General features: G+C 42.5%; 1 protein-coding gene and 1 pseudogene across 1 annotated transcript; both read right to left on the reverse strand.

The window, feature by feature from the left end:
- Nucleotides 1-898: 898 nt before the first annotated feature.
- On the reverse strand, nt 899-5,494 carry LOC109614854 (annotated as a pseudogene).
- A 1,719-nt stretch (nt 5,495-7,213) lies between these two features.
- Nucleotides 7,214-10,098, reverse strand: LOC117593601 (tropomyosin-like). The gene is made up of 2 exons (XM_034289211.1): nt 9,656-10,098; nt 7,214-9,159 (listed from the first exon to the last, which is right to left on the reverse strand). The coding sequence occupies exons 1-2, from the start codon at nt 9,715-9,717 to the stop codon at nt 7,932-7,934; spliced, it is 1,290 nt and encodes a 429-aa protein (XP_034145102.1). The 5' UTR covers nt 9,718-10,098; the 3' UTR covers nt 7,214-7,931.
- Between the last annotated feature and the right edge of the window lie 671 nt (nt 10,099-10,769).

A 10,769-nucleotide genomic window follows, 5' to 3' on the forward strand; every position in this document is an offset into this window, starting at 1 on the left:
GAACATCTGAACAGCAATCAGAGACGTCAAAGGGAAAAACCTGTTGTTCTGTCCTTGAGCAAAGCAGGTAATTTAAATTGCTTCTAGGATGTTTCTGAAAAATAAGTACGTGTTTCAGTCATAACCAGCTGGTAACATTTTCATTTTAAATAAATAGGAAAATCTATTTGGTCTCTGGAAGATACAATTAGTAATATCAGACTAGGTTGGTGGTTTCTCTAATTGAAGCAAGGGAGGAGTTTTGAATGCCTTATGGATTTCAGTCTTCTGTTGGTGGACATTGATAGTGGAATAATCGCCTGTGTACAATGAAGTTTGTGGAACTGCAGAGACGAGAGAGACTGTTAGCTAACAACAGATCTATTTACACAGAATATCTTTTGCCTTATGACAAGGACTCTAGATGTTTAAAAAACAATATGATGATTGAATATGGGATGTTATTTATTGTACCGCCTTTTCTGACAGAAAGTAATGAAGTCCAAACACTGTGGGGACCAGGGGGGCCAAAATAAATATATTGGGTAAACTTAGGACATGAGGTCTTGGCCCACACCTCCCGAGTACAATGCTCTAAAGACTCATTGCTGCCCCTGTCCAAAGTCCTTCAGGCTGTGTTGCAGATCAAGATGATACCTGACGATTCCAGCTGCCAATCTGCTGAAACACCCCCACCCAGTTGTCCTTGTCCATCTGGTCATGCTTCTCACCTGGATTACATTTCATAGATTCTGGACACAGCCCAAATGCATTCATTAATTATTACAACTTGTAGTCTTAAAATGTTCACCCAGCACAGCCAGAAGAGGACGATTCTCCCCTCCGAGCCTGGTTCCTGTAGGTTTCTTCCTAAATTTCGGCCCCTCTACAACATTGTTGTTGCTTGCTCCTTGGGGTTTCAATGTCTTGGTGCCAGATACCACAGGACACCTTCAAGGGATAGAATCCTTGCCTCTGTGGGTCGGCATTGTTTCAGCAACACGTAGAGTACCAACAGCATATTAGGCATGTGGTCATAATGTTTTGGCTCAGTGTATATCGTACAAGACGAACTTACTGTTTAAAATATGTCAGCTGCAATATCTTTTATTTTGTTCTCTGTTATGTCACAACATCCAGGCTGATTAAAACAATGAAACATCACAATTTGATTTGGCCATTTCATGTTGATTCATTTTACTGAAAATACATGAGCAGTCATTCTTTTAATTGCCCATCCGTTACGAGAATACAGACAGTAGAATTGCACGTAGGCTAAACCAAGTGATTGGCAGTACTTTTCAGATACCTAGGTAACTGGTGCTGTGGTAGGTCAAAGTGAGGCAGGGCAGGCAAGATGGCAGTGGACAGAACCACAACTCCCCGGTGACCTGTACTCACAGCAACACTGCAATGTGCAGTGATTTGAGGCTGGTGGAGGATGGCAAGCAGTTTCCTGTTTGCCACCCTCCTCAAAGTAGCCTAGGAAGTAGACCTTATCTGGGTCACGTTCCCTCTGCCTGCACAGTACCTGTATGGCCTTGCTGGAATACACTAGACAGATGGACACCTTGACAGGTCCAGGCCAAAGCAGCACCTAGCAGGCAGTGTAGGTACCATTGCAGTGGTCTGTCACCGCTCCATAAGTACTGGCCATGAGCTCGGAGTTAGACAGCTTGGCTTGGAAAAAGTGGCCTCCCCTTTGTGAACATTCCTACAGTAGCTGTTATTGTCACATCAGCACTCCCACAATGTGCTTTGAATCAGAGTTGACAACAGAAAAAGAGCATTTGGTCACATCTGTGGCCTCCTCTGCAGACAAAAGGGCCATTCCTTTGCAAGTTTTCTTTAACTTATTCCCGTACAAACACGTGTGAAGTTAGGGTGGTTCACAATCAGGTGAATGGATGGTGACACATTCAGTAGGCACTGGTTGTACTAGCATACCTACAGTGAGAGAAAAAAAATATGTAGATATTTGTGATACGGCCAAATCAACTAATAACCTGAGCAAAAGGCAAAGTAAGATGCTTATTTTAACTTTATTAAGATAAAATATCCAATAAGCTTAATACAGCAGCCTCACCCACTAAGAACAAAACTGAAACTTGGTTTAAGTGTAATATTGTAATAAACAATGCAGATTCCAAATGGTTAAAAACATGTATTCTAATCAATCCTGTGGATGCCATGCTGATGCATCTAGAGCTCAATAAAATGTCCAATAAAATTCACAGACTGAATCTTAAAGTGTATTTGAAAATCTAGTCCTATGGTGAGCTCCTCTTGGATTTTATACAGGGTAACACTGCATCAGATACCATTTCTAGGACTTACTGTAATGAACACTCCGGAGAGGAAGGTCAGGATTCAAGCGCAGCAGACTTTATTAGAAAACACTCCACAGGAGACAGCTGAAGTCTTGGTCGGGAGGCAGACGGTCATAGACTGGAGACATAGGACAAGGCAAAGGCACAGCCAAGGAGAAGGCTATAAATGAGTCTAGGTGAGTCGGGCAGAAACTGCTCGGTACACAAGGAATTCAATAAACAAGGGGTAATTCACCCAGGTTTAGTAAAGTCTTCATGAAACAAACAATACCTCACAAGGTACAAGGTGAACTGAACAGAACTAAATAGTGGGGCTAATGAGACACCGGTGAGTAAACAGGATTAGAATGCAGGAGACGGGATCTAAGGAATGAGGTGCGTTCAGGTGATTGGGAGCTAGGTCAAGGACCTGAGCTGGAGGGGGACCTTGCACTTACAGATAAAACAGAAATGCAGAGAAGTAGAATCACAGCCAAGAACGACTAATTATAGGCTTGTCATTCTCCATTAATCTGCAGGAAAATGAAAGAGAAAAAGAAGTTACCTTGTGTAGGCACAGTACAGTAATAATAAGAAGCAACCAACATACAAGTCATTTTGTATTATCGGTATAATTTTGTAAATTACTAAAAATAATGTAATAGAATGAATGGAACAAAAGATATAGATCTATATACAACCATCAGACTTAAGCTTAAAAAGTACAAAGACTAAAGATTAGCCTATGTTTAAATGCTTCAAAATCAATCAAGTTTATTTATAAAGCCGTTGTCACAAAGTGCTTTTACAAAACACCCAGCCTGAAAACCCAAGGAGCAATAAACAACAATGTTGTAGCACAGTGGCTAGGAAAAAATTCCCTTATCGGGGAGTCTAGGAAGAAACCTTATCGGGGAACCAGGCTCAGTGGGATAACCAGTCCTCTTCTGGCTGTGCCGGGTGAACATTTTAAGAGTACAAAAGGTAATAGCTTAAAGAAGCTGTCTAGGACTCAAAGGAGGATTGTCAAAGGAGGATTTCACCATAGCTCAAATGTAGTATAGCTTAATGTACTTATTACTAATGTTAGCAAGGATATATTTGTGTGATAAAAATACAATCTCCTCAACACAATCTAGAATGAGTACATTTGAATTTCACTGTAGAATCGAATTCCTCTGCATTAATTTATTCATAAAATAATTCAAAAGCCAACAAAATAGCAAATAAACACTTTTTAAAGCAATAGTTCTATTGAAATGATTATGCCCATGTGGTGTTCTGTGCCAGGATGTACTAATCCCAAGCAAACATAGAAAAGTAATAATTTGTTTGCCTGGTGCAATCTTTACAACCTGTGGTAAAAAAAGGTAGTAGTTTTAAAAGTATAGCTGAACTGTTTGAGGTATTGCAGTCACTGAAATATAAAGCATACTAGTACTTCCAAAGACTTGTTAGTCCCAAAGAATTGTTAGTTAACATTGACATGCAGAACTAAATAAATGCAGAAAACCCTAAATTATGTTCACAACTTAATCTGACACTAAGGAACTTCCTACTGTGAAAACTCAGAAGCGCATCTTTAATTTCGCCTACAAAAATCTAGAAATATAAAGGACCCCATCTTTTAAGTTCTTCAAGTGCATCTTAAATCAGCTTTCACAGCATGATGATCAGCAATCATGTACTGTACAATTTAACTGACATGTTCACTTGAATGGGTAAGTGTCTAAAACTAGTCAGACATCATGTAGCTTTAACTGTCAAGAAATGCAGAAAAGAGGCTTGAACAGTTCAAGTTCTACAAAGTCAAGAGAAGCAGGGGAAAGTCAGCTGTAAAGCTTGCTAGCTAACGTTTCCCAACTAATCTTAGCCAGAATTCACTTCACAGGGTTTTGAACTACAGCTGTTTCATCAACTTGCTGCTTGTCTTGTCATATTTCTAACTCTGTTTGGTGTAGCCTACCACACTTGTTCTTCATGTAAATGGTGAGTTACTAGCTAGTGAATTCAACTGCTATTGTCCTCCTTAAACAGTTGGTGGCAGGCACTAAATGTTTTACAGCAGGGTTGCCAGAGATCATTGGCAAATCAACGTCATTATTACCCGCAGACTCCTCAAAAAACGGCGCAAACGCAATTAAGTCGATCCGCCCAATACCTTTTTTTTGGTTTTATAGGAAACCCTCCCACCTGGCAACACAGTCTTGTGCTTGAAGTTGCCCTGGAAAAACGTTGGCGGGTCTTCTATTTGATGTATTTGCGGAAATTAATGCACAACTTAAGAAACCATTGCCTACCAAATCCCCATAATATGTTAGAGTGCACAGGCTGATCATATGCAGTTTGCACTACAATCATAATGCATTGCATACAGTACAGCCATAATATATGTAAATCAATAGCTTGATTGGGAACTATCTGGATTTGCCATCATTTTCTTCAACTGTAAAAACTGGCAAGACAAACCTTGACACACAGACTGACTCAACTTAGATTTCTTGGTAAGAGTGTCGCCCCTATTTATACTTTTTAAACATACAATGTATTCATGCCATAAATGAAGCATGTTGTGACTTTATAAACTTGGATGCATTTGCAATTTCAATTGTTTTTCAGAATATGTCATGATCAATAGAAAAAAATTAAGAGTCATCAGATATCATTTGTTCTGTATAACTGGAACAAAACCCTGCAATATAGCAGAGAGAATAGTGAAACTGAGAACGCCTCTTCTATGGCACTCCAGGAACAGGGTTGTCCACCCCTGGCATATGACTATGTGAATCTATTTCTTTTTATTAAAATAAACACCCAGATGATATTTCAAGCAAAATTTTAAATCACATTCACGGGTGGTTTGAAACTGGTTACAAATCAATGGCTTTGAACACACAGTGCAACTGGGAAAACAATCACGGCAGGTATTGTATTGGTCACCTTAGCTGGCTACATAACTTCTGACGGGCAGGACTAATTAGGACAAGCACTCCAAATGATCAGCCAAAACCACTATCCACACACTCATTGGCTGTATTCTAGAGGCTCAAAACCCACAACATATCAGATACATTGTGACTGACATACTGATCTACAAATGATAATGATGATTACTTCTAATCCAAGGTGATTTCAATTATAAATCATTCAGTTGACAGTCACCCGTCATTTTAATCGTCTCAAACATGGCTTACCAGCATTGCCATGTCAGCAAATAACTGAAGTCTTAACACATATGTCCGATTTGACTACATAAAATCTAGATTGCTAGATCATTTGATGTGGTTAGTTGATGTGTACAATTACTATTCATTCATGGTAAGATCTGTCAGGTGTCAGCAACTTCTGAGCCGAGGTACGTGTCCCTAAGCTATTTGTTTACACAGGGATTGCAATTCAGAAATGTTTCCCACTTACCAGTCATTTGACCTATCCAATCAGATAAAAATTCAAGAACTTTTTTTTTTGCTGCATGTGTGAATGCAGCTCTGGTGTTTCATCCTCTGTCAAAGTTAATGAGAACCTCCCCTTAATAAGCCTCTTCATTACCTGTCCTTTGCAACAAACAAAAAACCTACTGATTTTACTCATTAGCATGCAATTTGCAATTTTGTGCAGAAACACAAGAGGTGTGGCATAATGCCCTTTACCCATAAAATGTCACTCTTTTACTATGCACTGGATGTGTCAGTGAATGTTATCCACAACTGAGTAGTCTTGGTAAAGAATATAAGCCACAGTTTAGTGTGACCACTGAAAGTCCTAATATATAGAGTACATATAGCACTCTACTAAAGCATTCAGAAGGATTGTTTATATGTTGAACTGATTCAGCTTGTGCAACCTAAATGTTTTATTTCCCAAATTAATACTTTTTTAAGGTTTTAGAGAATGTTTTCAGGTTTTCACTCTCAAACTATCAGCAAACATCCAGATAAAAACTGCAAATGCATTCAGTGGGGAGGACAATGTACAACACCAGCTGTAACACCTAAACCAGGGGTATTCAGCTTTTACCCTATGAGGTCTGGAGCCTGCTGGTTTTCTATTTCTACCCCGTTAATTACACCCGCCTGGTGTTCCAGGTCTAAATAGGTCCCTTATTAAAGGGTTATAATGGCACAAAAGGGTGGAACTGGCTTCAAGGTCGGGAGTTTAGTTTGTGGGACCTGAACAGTTCATTCAAAATACCCTCCAATAACAACTGAGAGTTAGCACTTAACCCTAACCATGCAATCATAGTATTACAAATAATAAGGCACAAAGTGATCTGGTAGCAGCCTCACACCCAGCATCCCACAGCTGGTTTGTCTCTGACTAAGCAGGGAGGGTGCTGGTCTTTCACTGGATGGGAACCCAGATTCTGCAGGATGTCGTTTTGGATGGCCAGTAGGGGGCACTCTTACCTCTTGTCTAATGACCAAATTCCAATGCCCCAGGGAGATGCTCTGAATAGGATGCTGTCGTTCAGGTGGGAAGTTAAAAAGCTACCCTGAATCTCATCCCCTGGCACTGATCATAACAGTCGGGTTGTTAACTAGGGTGTCATGTCCAAACTTCCAGTCAGGCCCTCATACCAACATGGCTATCTAATCATCCCCAACCTTCAATTGTATCATCATGCATCTCCCCCTGGAACAGGTCATTAACATATATCACAAAGTGCACTCAGTACCTAGTAAAATATTGGTAGAAAAATATGGCCAGTATGCTATGGCTCAGGGCTCATACACAATGCTTGGATACATCCCTGTGCTGTGGCATATCGGTCATATACCAGAAACCCTTGAGGTCCCTCATTGTTAAGTGGTTTCAAATGTAATTGGGACCATACAATATTTGTCTTACACCAATCAGGATTCAGGGCTCAAAGTGTCACTATGCAAATACTTTCAATGCTTTTATTTTTTCTTTGGATACGTTCTGATAATATACTGATCTACAGATATAATATTCCCAAAAAATACACAATATACTCACACGCAAATATATAACAAGTTCAAGTTTTTCCAATAATATCCAATTGACAGCCATAGAAGCTCAGATACATTGATGCTGATCTAATCAATTGTGTTTTGCATCTTAAAACAATATGCACACATGTTTGTAGATAGATCTTAGAGACAGTTATGATTCAGTAATAATCCACAGCATGTTAAACGACAGACACTACATTCCAATAAAGATACTGTTGGTGTAATGCTTTTCTCGCAAAATGTACGTATATTTAAAGACTTTTCAATGGAATGCCATTAATTTTGGAAGCTCACAGCTGGGTTTGGTACAGTTTGATGGGCTGTCTTCTGTCAGATTCATTTGTGCCCATCTTCCCTTGTGAAATCACCATAGTGGACTTCGCTCGGTCCCTTCGCTTTCCACCAAAACATAATGAATTAGGTTTGTCATGTAATGTTTCGTTAATTGCTTATTGGCAGGTTCCAAGGCTAACATTTTATTAGATAATGTATTCAAGGTAATTGCTTACTCCTGTTATAGCTTATCTAGTGAGTTCCATTTCATAATCTGTACTCTCCTATTGGGGAGGAGTAATAGTATATAATTGAATAGTTCAGCATCCCACAATTAATTATTTCATAGCCTTTTCCATGATGATTACCATGCTATACATTTGGTACAAGAGGTCTAGTCCAGGAGTGGAGGATTCGGGGTGGGCTGGCCACTCAACGCCCGTACAAGCTGGCTCAGTGTAACAAGGAAGGCCTGACTGAAGGCTGCCGTTTGAGCGTTCTCCTCCCTCCTCAAGGCTGCTTCCAGCTCCATTACATGTGTTGCACCTTCGAGGGCCATCTGTAGACGCTGCTCCTGCTGAGCCCGGTTCAGCTCCTGCTGAGCCCGGTTCAGCTCCTGCTGAGCCCGGTTCAGCTCCTGCTGAGCCCGGTTCAGCTCCTGCTGAGCCCGGTTCAGCTCCTGCTGAGCCCGGTTCAGCTCCTGCTGAGCCCGGTTCAGCTCCTGCTGAGCCCGGTTCAGCTCCTGCTGAGCCCGGTTCAGCTCCTGCTGAGCCCGGTTCAGCTCCTGCTGAGCCCGGTTCAGCTCCTGCTGAGCCCGGTTCAGCTCCTGCTGAGCCCGGTTCAGCTCCTGCTGAGCCCGGTTCAGCTCCTGCTGAGCCCGGTTCAGCTCCTGCTGAGCCCGGTTCAGCTCCTGCTGAGCCCGGTTCAGCTCCTGCTGAGCCCGGTTCAGCTCCTGCTGAGCCCGGTTCAGCTCCTGCTGAGCCCGGTTCAGCTCCTGCTGAGCCCGGTTCAGCTCCTGCTGAGCCCGGTTCAGCTCCTGCTGAGCCCGGTTCAGCTCCTGCTGAGCCCGGTTCAGCTCCTGCTGAGCCCGGTTCAGCTCCTGCTGAGCCCGGTTCAGCTCCTGCTGAGCCCGGTTCAGCTCCTGCTGAGCCCGGTTCAGCTCCTGCTGAGCCCGGTTCAGCTCCTGCTGAGCCCGGTTCAGCTCCTGCTGAGCCCGGTTCAGCTCCTGCTGAGCCCGGTTCAGCTCCTGCTGAGCCCGGTTCAGCTCCTGCTGAGCCCGGTTCAGCTCCTGCTGAGCCCGGTTCAGCTCCTGCTGAGCCCGGTTCAGCTCCTGCTGAGCCCGGTTCAGCTCCTGCTGAGCCCGGTTCAGCTCCTGCTGAGCCCGGTTCAGCTCCTGCTGAGCCCGGTTCAGCTCCTGCTGAGCCCGGTTCAGCTCCTGCTGAGCCCGGTTCAGCTCCTGCTGAGCCCGGTTCAGCTCCTGCTGAGCCCGGTTCAGCTCCTGCTGAGCCCGGTTCAGCTCCTGCTGAGCCCGGTTCAGCTCCTGCTGAGCCCGGTTCAGCTCCTGCTGAGCCCGGTTCAGCTCCTGCTGAGCCCGGTTCAGCTCCTGCAGGACAATCTCTCTCCTGGCATGATTAGTACTAATAATTCAATTTCCTTAAAATGGCACATACAATTGTCCAAATGTGTCTATTTTTTACTTTACTCGCTTCTTAAGACAAAACTGGGGGAAAAAAAAACTTGTGATGTAGAAAGTAAACATTCGACCCTCTATTGTATCAATTGCGATTAAATCTGGGTAACCGGGAAGTATTAAAAAAAATCGCAACTCCTGAATATTTTTCGGAGATTGTCTTGATTAAAATTATGCCCATCACAAAAGCAGATAACATTAACGTGTGCTATTGTTGTGCTGGCCAATTGTTGTGGAACTCTGAGCTTCGCCTATTGATTTCCAATGGAGAGACATGCTGTTCTTAAGGCGAAAATCTCAAAATGTATATTTTTGAATTTTGATTTATGCTTTTGTGTTTGCAAAGTTTTGGCAACATGTTGATTTTCACAATTTTAAGAGGACAAAGTTTTCAAGCAAAAAGTATGGGGTAACGTAAAAGTCCTTACCATCCTCCATCAGGGACACAAACAAAGCCGTGGCCAAGTCGAGGCCCATCTTGTCGAAACATTTCCAGGTCTCTCGGTTAAAACCACGTCGACCATTGTGGTCCTTTATAGATCGATAATGGCTTTTAAGTATTATTTGTTTTACTTTTCCCTACACTGTTTGAATGATCTCATGGTAGCCCTGTGTGGCCAACAGTTTATAGACCTCTCGCTGGATCCTTTCGTCGGCAACCAAACTGAGGAATGTCTGCACATCATGAGTTGCCCACGGCGTGGTTTTGCGGTGATTAATTTTTCTAAATGTAAGAATTCTATTAAATTGTGGCAGTAATAAATCCACTTGTTTTGTTTCGCTCTGCTGCACGCTGGGTTTATGCAGAATGTCCGGAGTCACAGTGAATCTCTCGTCCAATCAGAAGTCGTCCGTGTTTTCACGTCACCTTTTGGTATCGCCTTAGCTCGCCTAGAAACTCGACAGAGCAGGTAAGCATCTGGTCCCCGGTACTATCCTAACTTTTGCCCAATGGAAAAGCAGAAAATGCGGTGCGAGTAGAGCGGAGTCGAGCTGGTACATAGCGGTGGAAACGCTCTCAAAGCGACTGGAATCGAGGCGAATAGAGTTGGTTCCATGCAGCCGAAAAGAGACATATTGTATAGACATTTTCAGACCCAGACCTTTTCAAACGCACTTTAAACGCTGTTACATTCCACGCCTTTAATGATATTGCCTGCTCTCTATGCCTCTTCTCAAACTCTCACTCCCTGGTTTTAATCAGCTGGAGCTCTTAATCCCTTAGTATACATAAAATCATTGTGTCACTTGTGGCTAATCTGACCAAACACAACACCAGACCAATCAATAGGAACTGTGTATAGCAGAGTTCAGACTAAGACTCTTGATTTCATTAAGAGACTGTTGTTGTGGTAATTATTTGTCCCTTCTGTATATTCAACAAGATTTGGTTGAATTATAAGGAACCTTAAATTCCCCATCACAGGTGGAATCTGATTGCCAGTTAGCTGTGATTCGGAGAGTTCTCCACTATGAGACATAGTTTGTATTATAGAGACGGGTCGTGCTGATCAATGGAAATTATAGCACAACAAGTTCAGC

This window comes from Esox lucius, chromosome 21 (assembly GCF_011004845.1).
Source record: "Esox lucius isolate fEsoLuc1 chromosome 21, fEsoLuc1.pri, whole genome shotgun sequence".
NCBI classification, from domain to species: domain Eukaryota; kingdom Metazoa; phylum Chordata; class Actinopteri; order Esociformes; family Esocidae; genus Esox; species Esox lucius.

What these genes read in the sequence shown, in the direction of transcription:
- LOC117593601 (XM_034289211.1), bottom strand. Translation starts at nt 9,717, where the DNA reads ATGTTTCGACAAGATGGGCCTCGACTTGGCCACGGCTTTGTTTGTGTC. An exon ending in TGTGTCCCTGATGGAGGATG is followed by an intron (nt 9,160 to 9,655) that starts GTAAGGACTTTT and finishes TAATCATGCCAG; the next exon opens with GAGAGAGATTGTCCTGCAGG.